The 16,530-nt window shown below is 41.0% G+C and overlaps 1 protein-coding gene across 2 annotated transcripts in view; it reads right to left on the bottom strand.

The window, feature by feature from the left end:
- cwc22 (CWC22 spliceosome associated protein homolog) overlaps positions 1-16,530 on the bottom strand; it is a 50,259-nt gene that overhangs the window by 20,663 nt on the left and 13,066 nt on the right. For both annotated transcript variants that reach the window (XM_021579540.2, XM_021579541.2), the window contains exons 11-15: positions 16,274-16,480; positions 13,183-13,245; positions 12,735-12,833; positions 11,685-11,769; positions 2,330-2,390 (exon numbers count right to left, since the gene is read on the bottom strand). In XM_021579540.2, coding sequence (XP_021435215.2) covers positions 2,330-2,390; positions 11,685-11,769; positions 12,735-12,833; positions 13,183-13,245; positions 16,274-16,480 — 515 coding nt within the window. The remainder of the gene's footprint in view (positions 1-2,329; positions 2,391-11,684; positions 11,770-12,734; positions 12,834-13,182; positions 13,246-16,273; positions 16,481-16,530) is intronic.

The raw sequence follows: 16,530 nt of genomic DNA, 5'->3' as shown, positions 1-16,530 counted from the left end.
GCTAAGGTGTATGTAAACTTCCTACTTCAACTGTGTGTGTATGTATGTATGTATGTACGTACACACACACACACACACACAGTGGGGCAAAAAAGTATTTAGTCAGCCACGAATTGGGCAAGTTCTCCCACTTAAAAAGATGAGAGGCCTGTAATTCTCATTTTGTCTGTCATAGTTGAAGTGTACCTATGATGAACATTTTAAGTGGGAGAACTTGCACAATTGGTGGCTGACTAAATACTTTTTTGCCCCACTGTATGTACAGTGCCTTGCGAAAGTATTCGGCCCCCTTGAACTTTGCGAACTTTTGCCACATTTCAGGCTTCAAACATAAAGATATAAAACTGTATTTTTTTGTGAAGAATCAACAACAAGTGGGACACAATCATGAAGTGGAACGACATTTATTGGATATTTCAAACTTTTTTAACAAATCAAAAACTGAAAAATTGGGCATGCACAATTATTCAGCCCCTTTACTTTCAGTGCAGCAAACTCTCTCCAGAAGTTCAGTGAGGACCTCTGAATGATCCAATGTTGACCTAAATGACTAATGATGATAAATACAATCCACCTGTGTGTAATCAAGTCTCCATATAAATGCACCTGCACTGTGATAGTCTCAGAGGTCCGTTAAAAGCGCAGAGAGCATCATGAAGAACAAGGAACACACCAGGCAGGTCCGAGATACTGTTGTGAAGAAGTTTAAAGCCGGATTTGGATACAAAAATATTTCCCAAGCTTTAAACATCCCAAGGAGCACTGTGCAAGCGATAATATTGAAATGGAAGGAGTATCAGACCACTGCAAATCTACCAAGACCTGGCCGTCCCTCTAAACTTTCAGCTCATACAAGGAGAAGACTGATCAGAGATGCAGCCAAGAGGCCCATGATCACTCTGGATGAACTGCAGAGATCTACAGCTGAGGTGGGAGACTCTGTCCATAGGACAACAATCAGTCGTATATTGCACAAATCTGGCCTTTATGGAAGAGTGGCAAGAAGAAAGCAATTTATTAAAGATATCCATAAAAAGTGTCGTTTAAAGTTTGCCACAAGCCACCTGGGAGACACACCAAACATGTGGAAGAAGGTGCTCTGGTCAGATGAAACCAAAATTGAACTTTTTGGCAACAATGCAAAACGTTATGTTTGGCGTAAAAGCAACACAGCTGAACACACCATCCCCACTGTCAAACATGGTGGTGGCAGCATCATGGTTTGGGCCTGCTTTTCTTCAGCAGGGACATGGAAGATGGTTAAAATTGATGGGAAGATGGATGGAGCCAAATACAGGACCATTCTGGAAGAAAACCTGATGGAGTCTGCAAAAGACCTGAGACTGGGACGGAGATTTGTCTTCCAACAAGACAATGATCCAAAACATAAAGCAAAATCTACAATGGAATGGTTCAAAAATAAACATATCCAGGTGTTAGAATGGCCAAGTCAAAGTCCAGACCTGAATCCAATTGAGAATCTGTGGAAAGAACTTAAAACTGCTGTTCACAAATGCTCTCCATCCAACCTCACTGAGCTCGAGCTGTTTTGCAAGGAGGAATGGGAAAAAATGTCAGTCTCTCGATGTGCAAAACTGATAGAGACATACCCCGAGCAACTTACAGCTGTAATCGCAGCAAAAGGTGGCGCTACAAATTATTAACTTAAGGGGGCTGAATAATTTTGCACGCCCAATTTTTCAGTTTTTGATTTGTTAAAAAAGTTTGAAATATCCAATAAATGTCGTTCCACTTCATGATTGTGTCCCACTTGTTGTTGATTCTTCACAAAAAAATACAGTTTTATATCTTTATGTTTGAAGCCTGAAATGTGGCAAAAGGTTGCAAAGTTCAAGGGGGCCGAATACTTTCGCAAGGCACTGTATCTATAGGGTACATTGAGATTTTTCTTTCATTGTTTTAGGCTGTCTAGCATTAGGGCATAAGACTAAGCTTCATGGCCTAACTGTATGCACGCCAAATAGCCTATACACGGAAATCACCAAATGCTTTTGGGAATGGGCAGAAAAACTTAACGCCAATCCATGGAGGCAAAAAGGACAGTGGCGGAGTTTATTTCAATAAGAGAAAATCTGCGAAAGAGTTGAAAATAAAGAGAAAGGAGAGACAGAAAAGTCATGTTTTGGAAAGATTTTGTGAAGTGGTAGAAGAGGATGATGGCAATGTCGGCTATGGTATGTGTGACGATTGAGGCACTATAGAAATAATCGCAAGACAGGGACTTCAAATAGGCATGACACGGCAGGCTGGCAGCTAGGGGAAAGTACACTGGTGGAAGGGTACTGGGAGAATAAGTATTGTAACCTACTGTTTGGCTGTCAGGAAAGTCCATCTTGATCAACTTGTGGGCACACTCCTCAAAATCCAAACTGTTGAAAGAAGAGAAACATTTATTCGTAATTCGTCATCACGTTATAATAATTATCCTATGAGTGCATAAGTTTGCATTATCAACTGTCAAACAGCTTTATCAAGTCATATGGACGAGGACATAGTGTCTGGGCACGAGGCAAGATAACTTGCTCTGTGATGAAATGTTACAAAATTATCACACAAAAAAATAAGTCTATATGTCCTCATGTATATTTTAGAAGTACGTTCAGTACCCATTTAGTGGAGTTTATATATCCATAAACTAACATGGGGCAGATTACTTATTTGAATGTGATCACTTTGGAAAATTCCACCCAACAGCTCCATTTAGGAAGCAGGCAGGACTGCATCCTGCAGACATGGTATAAAACTGTGGTGAACACCATGGACTTCTCATTTCATTCAGACATGGTGTAAAACTGTGGTGGACACCACGTACTTCTCATTTCATTCAGACATGGTGTAAAACGGTGGTGGACCCCACAGACTTAATTTAATTCAGACATTTCTCTTCTATAGCCACCGAAACTGCTGACACAGACCGACACACTGCTGAGTCAACGGTGTTGATCCACAACGTCTGGACCAAAATTCACACAACACTAAAAACTGTCCTGACCGTGTCGCTCAGATGGTATAGCATGGCACTTGCAAAGCCAGGGTGGTGGGTTCGATTCCCACGGGGGGACCAGAATGAATGAAAATGTATGCAGTCACTGGATAAGTGTCCAGCTTCTCAAACTATAGACTTTTGTTTTTACTTGTTTGACCGAGAGTAGTCTTTTTTGACCAATCAATTGGTTGAAATTGTAAAATGTGTATTTTTCCATATATAGACACACCCTATGTGTTTGAATAAAATGAACTACATGTAGTGAGCTTGTCTGATGCTTTAAGCACTCTGTTCGATTAAATAATTAAAACAAACTGACTCAAGAGTGAGCCAGAGATCGAGATGGTCTCACCAAAATAAAAATAAACTTTACGATCCTCCTCCTCCTGCTGGCCTTTGCATATTCTGCAGTTATGATTCTGAAGTTGCGGGTAATTGGCAATTTATCTTACCATTTCCTATGATTTGCGGCCCACTTTTGATTTTCATATGCATGTTTTCGTGTAACAGTTTTATTTAATTTATAACAGTCTTCTCAAAGTCAAAGTCTGTGATTAATCTACATTATATCTAAATGAAAATTATACAAATCTAAAAGGTAGCTTATTGCCAACCATGTTAAAATAGACTACACAAACAAATAAGCTTACAATTGGCTCATTCATCCCCCCTTCTGTCCCTTGTAACTAGTCCCCAGGCCATTGCTGTAAATGAGAATGTGTTCTCAGTCAACTTATCTTATAAAATATAACAGTTAAATAAAAATAAATAAAAACACCGCAGCTTGCAGGTAGAAATGATCCTGATAAAAATAAATATCCTATAAATCACAGACTGGCTAGGCATGGCCAACAACCAACTTCATAATATTTTATCAACTATCAACTGGGTCAGCCCAAAACTAGTGCTAGCAAACTTGCAACACCAGCTGCATTAAGTACTGCGGTGCATCTCTTCCTCATGGACTGCATCAGATTTGCTGTGAGATGTTACCCCACTCTTCCACCAAGGCACCTTCAAGTTCCCAGACATCTCTGGGGGGAATGGCCCTAGCCCTTACCCTCCGATCCAACAGGTGCCAGACATGCTCAATGGGATTGAGATTCGGGCTCTTCGCTGGCCATGGCAAAACACTGACATTCCTGTCTTGCAGGAAATCATGCACAGAACGAGCAGTATGGCTGGTGGCATTGTCATGCTGGAGGGTCATGTCAGGATGAGCCTGCAGAAAGGGTACCACATGAGGGAGGATGTCTTCCCTGTAACGCACAGCGTTGGGATTGCCTGCAATGACAACAAGCTCAGTCCGATGATGCTGTCCCAGACCATGACGGACCCTCCAAATCCAAATCGATCCCGCTCCAGTGTACAGCCCTCGGTGTAACACTCATTCCTTCGACGATAAAAACGAATCGACCATCACCCCTGGTTAGACAAAACCGCGACTTGTCAGTGAAGAGCACTTTTTGCCAGTCCTGTCTGGTCCAGCGACGGTGGGTTTGTGCCCATAGGTGATGTTGTTGCCGGTGATGTCTGGTGAGGACCTGCCTTACAACAGGCCTACAAGCCCCCAGTCCAGCCTCTCTCAGCCTATTGCGAACAGACTGTGCACTGATGGAGGGATTGTGCGTTCCTAGTGTAACTCGGGCAGTGGGCAGAAGTGAAAAAGCGTGTGCGAGCAAGGAGGCCTACAAACCTGACTCAGTTACACCAGCTCTGTCAGGAGGAATGGACTAAAATACACCCAACTTATTGTGGGAAGCATGTGGAAGGCTACCCAAAACATTTGACCCAAGTTAAACATTTTTAAGGAAATGCTACCAAATACTAATTGAGTGTATGTAAACTTCTGACCCACTGGGAATGTGATGAAAGAAATACAAGCTGAAATAAATAACTATACTATTATTCTGACATTCACATTCTTAAATAAAGTGGTGATCTTAACTGACCTAAGACAGGGAATTTTTACTATGATTAAATGTCAGGAATTGTGAAAAACTGAGTTTAAATGCATTTTGCTAAGGTGTATGTAACCTTCAACTGTAGCACGAGTCAAAAGTTGACACACCTACTCATTCAAGGGTTTTTATTGTTACATTTTAGAATGATCGTGACGGCATCACAACTATGAAATAACACATATAATCATGTAGTGACCAAAAAAGGGTTAAATAAATCAAAATATATTTTAGATTCTTCAAAGTAGCCACCCTTTGCCTTGATGACAACTTTGCACACTCTTCGCATTATCTCAACCAGCTTCATGACGCAGTCACCTAGAATGCATTTCAATTAACTTCTTTGGGGTAGGGGGCAGTATTGGGTAGCTTGGATGAAAAACGGGCCCAAATTAAGCTGCCTGCTCGTCAGCCGTAAAAGCTAGATTTGGATAGAAACCCCTCTGAAGATTCTAAAACTGTTTGAATTGTGTCTGTGAGTATAACAGAACTCATATGGCAGGCAAAAACCTGAGAAAAAAATTCAACCAGGAAGCGGGAAATCTGAGGTTAGTAGTTTTTCAACTCAGCCCCCATCGAAGATAGTGGGATATTAGTTATGTTTCACTTCCCAAGGTTTCCACTAGATGTCAAACTGTTTTGAGGATTCTACTCTAAAGGAGAGGCTCATAAGAGCTCTTTAAGTGAGTGGTCTGGCAGAGTGCCACAGCCTCGGTCTTGGACATAACTGATGGACATTATCGAACAAATCAAACATTTATGGTGGAACTGGGATTCCTGGGAGTGCATTCTGATGAAGATCATCAAAGGTAAGTGAATATTTAAAATGCTTTTTCTGGGTAATGTTGACTACCCAATATCTTTTTGGCTGCTTTGTTGTCTAAAGGCTGTACTCAGATTATTGCATGGTTTGCTTTCTCCGTAAGTTTTTTTGTAATCTGACACAGCGGTTGCATTAAGGAGAAGTTAATCTAAAGTTCCATGTATAATAGTCGTATATTTATCAATGTTTATTATGAGTATTTCTGTAATTTGAAGTGGCTCTCTGCACAATCACCGCATGTTTTAGAACTATTGAACGCAACGCACCAATGTAAACTCAGATTTTTTATATAAATATGAACTTTATCAAACAAAACATACATGTATTGTGTAACATGAAGTCCTATGAGTGTCATCTGATGAAGATCATCAAAGGTTAGTGATTCATTTTATCTCTATTTCTGCTTTTTGTGACTCCTCTCTTTGGCTGGAAAAAGGCTGTTTTTCTGTGGCTTGGTGGTGACCTAACATAATCGTTTGTGGTGTTTTCGCTGTAAATCCTTTTTGAAACCAGACACTGTGGCTGGATTAGCGAGAATTTTATCTTTAAAATGGTGTAAAATACTTGTATGCTTGAGGAATTTTAATTATGAGATTTTTGTTGTTTTGAATTTGGCACCCTGCACTTTCACTGGCTGTTGCGGGGGGTTCCGCTAGCTTAAATTAACAGGTGTGCCTTGGTAAAAGTTAATTTGTTGAAATTCTTTCCCTCAATGCATTTTAACCAATCAGTTGTGTTGTGACAAGGTAGGGTTGGTATACAGAAGATAGCCCTATTTGGTAAAAGACCAAGTCCATATTATGGCAAGAACAGCTCAAATAAGCAAAGAGAAATGACAGTCAATCAATACTTTAAGACATGAATGTCAGTCAATGTGAAACATTTCAAGAACTTTGAAAGTTACTTCAAGTGCAGTCACAAAAACCATCAAGCGCTATGAAGGAAACTGGCTCTCATGAAGAGGAAAGGAAGACTCAAGAGTTACCTCTGCTACAGAGGATAAGTTCATTAGTTATCTGCTCCTCAGATTGCAGCCCAAATAAATGCTTCAGAGTTCAAGTAACCGACACATCTCAACATCAACTGGTCAGAGGAGACGGCGTGAATCAGACCTTCATGGTCAAATTGCTGCAAAGAAACCCCTACAAAAGGACACAAATAAGAAGAGATTTGCTTGGGCCAACACAAGCAATGGACATTAGACCAGTAGAAATCTGTTCTTTGGTCTGAGTCCAAATATGAGATTTTTTTGTTCTAATCGCCGTGTCTTTGTGAGACGCAGAGTAAGTGAGCGGATGATCTCTGCATGTGTGGTTCCCACCGTGAAGCATGGAGGTGGTGTGATGGTATGGGGGTGCTTTGCTGGTGACACTGTCAGTGATTTATTCAAGGCACATTTAACCAACAGCAATACACCAGCGATACACCATCCCATCTGGTTTGCGCATAGTGGGACAATAATTTGTTTTTCAACAGAACAATGACCCAACACACCTCCAGGCTGTGTAAGGGCTATTTACCAAGGAGGAGAGTGATGGAGTGGTGTATCAGATGACCTGGCCTCCACAATCACCCAACCTCAACCCAATCGAGATGGTTTGGGATGAGTTGGACCGCAGACTGAAGGAAAAGCAGCCAACAAGTTCTCAGCATATGTGGGAACTCCAAGACGGTTGGAAAAGCATTCCAGGTGAAGCTGATTGAGAGAATGCCAAGAGTGTGTAAAGCTGTCATCAATGCGAAGGGTGGCTACTTTGAAGAATCTAAAATATTATTTTAATTTGTTTTACATATTTTTGGTTCCTACATGATTCTATATGTGTTATTTCATAGTTTTGATGTCTTCACTATTATTCTACAATGTAGGAAATAGTAAAAAATAAAGAAAAACCCTGACTAGGTGTGTTCAAACTTTAGACTGGTACTGTATGTAATGGAGAATTGATAGACTACCAATCAGAGGACAAACAATTCACACAATGAAGTTATGAAACAATGAATGCGCACAAAATGGCGGGAGCTCGCATTCTGGAGACGTGCCTTGTGCATTTTAGCCACAATCCCAATATTCTTGGACAGTGGCAACTCTGTGGCCTCCTCAATGGATTATTCCACTGAGACAGGCCCAAATGACCGGTGTCTCGAGTGCCATGATAAAAAATTATATATTTTGCACTGCTCGGCTAAAAAAAATCTTGGTCAACCAACAGCCTATCGAACATCCAACCCCACTACAGACCCAAACCCAGCTCATCCAAGCCCAGTTGTAAGGGGCTGGCCTTGCTACACATTCACCATAGTTGCTTGAACCGTGCTGTAAAGGCCAATGTGAAAGGAAAATAACCAAGCCGGCCCAGTTCGATTCAGGTCAGCACAATAATGTGAAAAGGCTAAGGAGGAGGACCACAGCCTTTCAGATTGAGTACGGTCTGGGTGTTTTCTGTCTCCTCTCTGGGGTCCTGCTAATCTTTTAATTACAGACTATCACACTAAAACAGACATGCCGGTCAATGGACAGCGACTTGAGTAGAATGGAAAATAATGGGAAATGTGACACAAACAATTAGGCTAAGTTAAACAACTAACCTTCAATAGAAGGACTGACCGATACACCAAATGTCTACGTCAACATGCTATGCAAACATGTAATACAAATAGGCCTACACTGTGTACATACATAAGATACATACAAATACTCTGCCTATTGGTGGCCTGAAGACATTCTTTCAGAAACAAACCTCTCAGCTCTAGAGAAGGAGAATGTGGGCAGAAAAGTCCACAATGGTTGCTGTTCTCGTTGAACTCTATGACCAGGGTTCATTAATTAGGCAGCAAATGGAAGCAACTCTGAAGGACTACCTGGACCAATGGAGTTACGATCAGGGACGCAAACTTGTGAGGGCCCAAAAAGGTGACACTATTTGTTTGCACTGAAACATGCTAAAATAAATCCCTGCTAGGGGGAAATGCAGGTTAACTAATTAAACAAAGAAAATGATCTATATGGTCAGTCTCTGTGTGTAAAATAAAAAGTGGTTAATGTGAACCTAACTCACAGCTAAAGAATGTAAAGAAAGCAATCCAATGTTATTTGTTGCCTAGACTTTACTGCAAATGACACTTGAGAAAAAACATTACACTAAAATTGCAGTTAGCCATGACAGCCTTTATAATAGAGTGCTTGTGACCACACACACATCTAAATATTGCACTTGGGAAAAACATCTTAAAATAAGAAATAGAATGAAACAAACAGGCATTCTATTTTCGCTCTATTATAGTGGCCACTGTAGTAGACATCGATCAAGTGCACATGGTTACATGTGAGGAAAAATAACATTGACTGAGTAAAAAATGTTATAATCCCCCCCTCACTCACACACAAGTGTTACTGTCAAATTCAACACAACAAAAGCAATATCTTTGGGTTACACTGCACATTGCTACATTGTAGACTTTCTGCCTGTGGACATCTGTTTTACAATGTGCCAGCAGGACATGATTCCGTTTGTTGGCAATAACTGATCTCTTTCAGGCAGAGTACACCTAGCATACTCATTTTCATCCACTGTATTTAAAAAGTGAAAAAGGAGGAAAGTGTGTGGTGTTCCTTTCACCTCTATAGTGGCATCCAGCTTAAACAGGGCCCAGCTCCAGTTCCAGCTAGAGTACACCTGATCCCCGAATCTACTTGTTTAACAAGCAACGCCTCATTTACACCTAATTCTCTCATTCTGGAAATTAACCACATTCTGTAGAGGGAAAACATTAGTTAACAGATAGTTGTTAGTTCGTTAGCTAGTGAACATTTCACACAGATTGCCAGGGTCCAGTAAGCAACTAACACGTTAAAACTTGAGGAACGGCAAGGAGTCTTATACCAGTTAATACTATAGCGAATTGGTTTGGTTACGAATGTTAGCTCATCTGATGTTGTAACGTTAGCTGTGTAAGATTATTAGTCAGCTAATTCTCAAACTCAATAATGTGATCAGATAAGTTGGCTAATGTTGCTCAACATTTCTCCGGCTAGCTAACAGAGAATTCCATCCAGGGCAGTATTTTGATGTTTGGATAAAAAACGTTCCCAAAGTAAACTGCCTATTTCTCAGGCCCAGAAACTAGAATATGCATATAATTGGCAGATTAGGATAGAAAACACTAAAGTTTCCAAAACTGTCAAAATATTGAACTGATATTGCAGGCAGAAACCTGAGGAAAATCCAACCAGGAAGTGCTGTTTTTCTGAAACTACTCTGTTCCATTGCAAGCCTATCCTCCATTTAAAGGGATATCAACCATATTCCGTCCCCTGTGGCTTCCACAGGGTGTGAACAGTCTTTAGACATAGTTTCAGGCTTTTATTCTGAAAAATGAGCGAGAATGATCACATTGCGTCAGTGGATAGCCAGATGTCCTTAGGTTTGTTCATGCGCGCGCCACTGGAGAGCGCCCTTTTCTTTCTCTCTTGTATTGAAAAGTTTACAGTCCGGTTGAAATATGATTGATTATTTATTGTAAAAACAACCTGAGGATTGATTATAAAAAACGTTTGACATGTTTCTACGAATTTTACAGATACTATTTGGAATTTTCGTCTGCCCGTCGTGACCTGCACGAGCCTGTGGATTACTAAACAAAATGCGCCAACCAAATGGAGGTTTTTGGATATAAAGAGAATCTTTATGGAACAAAACAAACATTTATTGTGTAACTGGGAGTCTCGTGAGTGCAAACATACAAAGATCAAAGGTAAGCGATTCATTTTATTGCTTTTCTGACTTTCATGACCAATCTACTTTGCTGCTAGCTGTTTGTAATGTTTTGTCTGCTGAAAGCTGTCTTCACATAATCGCATGGTTTGCTTTCACCGTAAAGCTTTTTGAAATCTGACACACCAGGTGGATTAACAACAAGTTAAACTGTGTTTTGGTATATTGCACTTGTGATTTCATGAAAATTTAATATTTTTAGTGATTTAATTTGAATTTGGCGCTTTGCAATTCACCGGATGTTGACGAAAATGATCCCGCTAAAGGGATTGGTGCGCCAAGAGTTATGCCAGTTGTTTTTCGGTTACAGCTCATGAAGTACGCGTCATCAACTTCTCACCCCCAACTCCGTGGTCAGGCTTCTCACCTAACGTTACCTCTTCATTATCTTTCAGGGGACGCGCTGCTGTAACTAGTCAATTGGTTGTCTCTTCTCTCGTTCAACATTCAACAGAATATGCTGCGCTGCATTCGGTTGTTATGTGAACGATTGGCTGAACCTTGGATACAGCCAGTATTGCTCCAAATGCGCATCACTCGCTTACTACAGCCAGTAGTGATCCAAAGCCCCCAGAGTACTTAGCAGCTCTGAACGTAATTTGCAAAAAAACGAGTGTGCACCAATTTTACATGTAGAATTGCATGAAAAATGTCTGCAGTCATACGTCTACAGCGAGTGGTCCCTGAAACACAGCGCACTGAACGATCGCTGTGCGCGAGCCTTAACAGCAATTCTATATCTAGAGTCTATAAAACTTGGATTATGCCCCCCCCCCATCACCATTTTTTCACCCATTTAAAACATTTTATGTCAATGAATGTGTGCAAACCACACTTTTCATGAAACTAAGGGGGGGACGTTCTTAAAATACAGCTTTAAATAAACTGGGTCCTTCTACACTCTTCATCTGCAGTGGACATGGAGGGATTTTCAGCCATTTGGTTAGTGTTTCATTTGAGCCCAGAGGAAAAGTCTACTACTGCCCCATTTCTGTTGAATTACTTCCCTGGATTTGGGCACGTTCCCATTCTGTTGGCATTATCAGCCCTAGTTTACTTTTCTTGACAGAAAAACAGCATTCAGGCAGCGCGGACACACACACACACAGTATAGTACCCACCTTGACTGGATGGCGAGATAGATGGTGCGGCGAAATGCGACCAAGTTGACTTCCGTCTGGTCGAAGATGGTGACTTTCTCTGCTTCTATAAAAGGAAAACAATCAATAGTTGGAGGGGTTGTATTCATTGTTGCACCATCAGGAGTTTGTCATACTATCCGTCTCCAAACAGAGGTCAGTCTGTCTCACTTACTCTTTACAGAGAGTTATTTAAACTCTTCTTACATTTTTTGTGAAGGAAGGATGCTGAGCAGATTAGCAATGAACAATGTGGTTCTGTGGCATGGTGCTACTAGCCCACAGAGATAACAGACATGGCTCTTGGGTAGTTCAAAATGTTGATTGGGGACCTCCTTGAAGCGAAATGTGAACATTTATCTTGAAAATGTGTATTATATTGTATTTTACATTGTAAATTGTGTAAAGAGACCGTGGTCTCAATGGAGACTCCCTTTGAAAATAAAGGTCAAATACAAACTGAAAAAAGACTGCACTCACTGTAGTAGAAGTCACTTTGAATAAGTGTCTGCTACGTGGCATATCATATTTTGTTGAAACTGTGGGGTCACACAAGTCTATAGAGTAGGAGTACTTTATGGATGTAGTGCAGAAGTGTTCTGACAGGTTGTCTAGAAGAGCAGTCAGACCACTCCTTCCTTCCTTCCTAATGGTCTTGGTATGTGGTGCATTTCCTTTGCAGTCCTGAGCCGCTGGGGATAAGATTTCTGGGACAGATAACCTCTGGGACCAACGAGGACAGCCAAGGCCGAGGCCACCAACACTGTCCCCAAGTGCGCCCCCTCTCAGTTAGGACACAGAATACCTACTGCAACATCAGTGAAAAGTTACATGTAGCCTAATCTATACCTTTTCAGGTGTGTTCAGGTGTCTGTCTGTTTACTGTTGTTAGTTTCTTATTTCGATTCTATGTGACTTGTGAGCTGTGGAAAGAATTGGCTCATGAGGGATATGCCTAATAAACATAATCAATGGCATCAATCAATCAGTCACTATCAAGAGTCACATGGGCCCTAGTACATGCATATATACCATCTCCGCCCTCTTCCCCCTCTTTTTCTCCATCATCTTCATCATCGTCACTTCCATCCACGTCTTCTCCAGAGTCACTGCTGCCCTCATCCAGGATTTCTGAGGGGAAAAGACAGGTAAATGGTATACTGTACCGTTAAAACAATAACTTCCTTACACATTTTTCTCCCAAAACAACAAACTGAAATTTCTCCCAATATGTTAATTAACATAGTATGTTAACAATGTCATTGTGACAGTATAATGCAATTCAATTGGTTTTGGTAATACAAAATTAATACTCTATGGTAACTGCAACACTAGCTAGGTAGCAGAATGGCTCCACAACCACTTATCCATTACACTTTACACAGCATTCATTTCAATGGTATACTGTAATAAGAACGGCCTTATTGCTTCACCTTCAGGCATTTAATTGGCAGTGTGATCCCTCAAACTATCAACTCACCCTTCTTAATTGCTTTGTACTTCTCCTCGTTCTCCAAGAAGTCTGGATCCATCTTAAAGACATCTGCAAGATAGACAGAAGAATTGTTTTTAATAGCAACCATTAGTTCGCAATTAGTACATTTCGGAGCAATTAAAGTTATTGCAAATGAGACGCAATCAGAAGTAATTACCCATAAAAAACAGAAGCACTGTATATTAAGATACAATTCATTATCGGGCTTAATGTGACAATTGCTTTCCTCCCCTCTTGCCCCCTGAAGGGATGCTTGTATAGATTTTCAATTAGGACAAGTTTTTATGTGCTGAAGCTACAGAAAATATGCTTATTCTTTTGAATTGTACAAACATAAATAAATAGCGACGCAGAGGCATAGTCTTAAAGTCAGTATGAAAATGTAACCCTCTATTATGAGACCGAGGGAGAGACCGAGAGAGAGAGAGCAAGAAAGAAAGAGGGACAGAGATGGATATTGAAAGAGCGACCGAGCGAGACAGAGACCGTGTCCAAATATCCATACATGCGTCCTAAACAGTAGACCATTTGAGTATGTGGAAAAAAATAGAGTATACTTTAATTGCCCAGATGTCATTTCAGCTATTAGATATTGGGATGCGCAACCAAAATCATTGAATAGCGGAAAACCACGCAATCACGCATTCTCAGTATGCGAAAATAGAATGTTTAATAATAGTATGAGACATTTCTAAAATCGAGTATGGTTTAAATGCCAGGATGTTATACTCATTTCGGCTCTTCATCTAGTAGAATTCAATGCACAATTTTCAACAATGCAATGGAAAAGGTGGGCTGCGAGTGACAGGCCCTAGTTCTCTTCAAGTAGCCAACAAAACTAGACTTCTTAATTGGAAAGATGCCCGAAGCCCTGTTCTCTTGGCCTTCATCAGAGCTTTTAAACTGAATACTAAACCACCTTTTGATTTGTGAATGTGTCGGCACAGGGGACTGCGTTATTGATGTCATGTTAATCAGGACTTTTAATTTGAACATATCGATTGTTTTAGTATTGTAGTCAAGGCTACCTATGTAATTTATGAATCAAGCCTAAGCAGTCATTCTGATCTCTTTCCCAATGATCAGTGCTTTAATTAATTTAGTTGCTGTCCAGCAGTTCTGAATTTGCAATGCACCCATCCAAGTTTTTCTGTGCAATAGTCTTATGATTTGAACATTTGAACGTTTTGGTGTGTGTACTAGGCTATTTGATTTAATTTATCTATGTTATAGCACTTTGGTTTCACTAATAAATATGTTGAAATGGAACCAAATGATCTTTACCAGTCTTCGGTCCTTTTTTAAATAGGATAGATAGTCGAATGTGATAGTCTGCCTATATCCAGCTTCGAGAGGGATTTCAAGAAAGATAGAGACTGACTGTGATTTCTCTCTTCTCAGAGAACATTATTCAACACTGGGACATCTAGAGAGACTGATAAGAGAGGAAACCCCCAGCTAAATCTGTATAATAAGCCCCAACCCTTAGGGACCTAAAGGACAGCAGGTTAATTTTCTTTCTCCCCTGGCAATGAACGATCATGCTGAACACACAGTTAAGGCTCAATCTCAGTTGCTTAAAAATATGTTATCTCCTTGTCTCCTCGCATTAATTTGCACTGATTTGAAAAGACATGGTCAATGCTAATCAATAGAGTGGATTTTATCTGGTCAGTAGAGGCAAGGACAGATTTTCAGACAGTGGAGAAAGAGCCAGGATGTTCAAGTGATGCTCCAAAGGTTTTGTATAATTTCAGATAGAAGATTTGAAAGTAGTGCTCACGAGCCAAAATGGGTCCCTGAATTTGTTGTTCTTTTGTTGTTGTTGTTCGACAAGAGTGAGGACGGGCACTGCACTGATGTTGGGCTATTAGGTCTGGCTCGCAGTTGGTGTTCCAATTCATCCCCAAGGTGTTTGATGGGGTTGAGGTCAGGGCTCTGCGCAGGCCAGTCAAGTTCTTCCACACCGATCTCGAGAAACCATTTCAGTATGGACCTCGCTTTGTGCATGGGGGCATTGTCATGCTGAAACAGGAAAGGGCTTTCCCAAAACTGTTACCACAAAGTTGGAAGCACAGTATTGTCTAGAATGTCATTGTATTCTGTACCACACCTCCGAACCATGAAAAACAGCCTCAGACAATTATTCCTCCACCAAATTTTACAGTTGGCACTATGCATTCGGGCAGGCAGTGTTCTCCTGGCATCTGCCAAACCCCGATCGGTCCGTGAGATTGCAAGATGGTGAAGCGTGATTCATCACTCCAGAGAACGCGTTTCCACTGCTCCAGAGCCAATGGTGGCGAGCTATACACCACTCCAGCTGATGCTTGGCATTGCGCATGGTTATCTTAGGCTTGTGTGCAGCTGCTCGGCCATGGAAACCCATTTCATGAAGCTCCCAACGAACAGTTCTTGTGCTGACTCGGTAGGGAGTGTTGCAACCGAGGACAGACAATTTTCATTAGCTAAGCTCAGCGGTCCCGTTCTGTGAGCTTGTGTGGCCTACCACTTCGCAGCTGAGCCGTTGTTGCTCGTAGACATTTCCACTTCACATTAACAGAGCTTACAGTTCACAGGGGCAGCTTTAGCAGTACAGAAATTTGACGAACTGACTTGTAGGAAAGGTGGCATCTTATGACTGTGCCACGTTGAAAGTCACTGAGCTCTTCAGTAAGGCCATTCTACTGCCGATGTTTGTCTATGGAGATTGCATAGCTGTGTGCTTGATTTTATTCACCTGTCAGCAACGGGTGTGGCTGAAATAGCTGAATACACCAATTTGAAGAGGTGTCCACATACAATATATATAAAAAATTCAAATTCGTACAATATGCCATGAATTTGTAAGTGATCCCGGACTGCATCTTTAACCGATTAGGCCAGCTAGCTAGGGGGTATTCAGTATATCTTCTTGGATGTAGTCTTCTTGGGGTGACATGTGTGAACTGATTCTATATTCTATTGTATATATTATTCTATAGTATCTTACTTCGTATATCTTTTTGGTTGTAGTCCTCTAGGGGTAACATGTGTGAACTGATTCTATTGTATATATTATTCTATAGTATCTTACTCAGTATATCTTCTTGGTTGTAGTCATCCTCTAGGGGCAGCATGTGTGTGAACTGATCGTCCTCCTCCACTAGGTCCAGCCCCTCGGGAACGATAGGGTGGTCCTTAAACCCGTCCTTCCTAATGGCGAACATCACCTCGATCATGTACTGCACACGCTTGTCTATCTCCGACTCGTGAAGGATGTTACGCAGCCGCTCGAAGATGGCTGACAACAGAGACAATATTTGAATCATAGAATTATATTTCTGTGGTTTG

This window comes from Oncorhynchus mykiss, chromosome 22 (genome assembly GCF_013265735.2).
Source record: "Oncorhynchus mykiss isolate Arlee chromosome 22, USDA_OmykA_1.1, whole genome shotgun sequence".
NCBI lineage: Eukaryota > Metazoa > Chordata > Actinopteri > Salmoniformes > Salmonidae > Oncorhynchus > Oncorhynchus mykiss.
The sequence above is the reverse complement of the archived record's forward strand: the minus strand, read 5'-3'. Positions and strand labels throughout refer to the sequence as shown.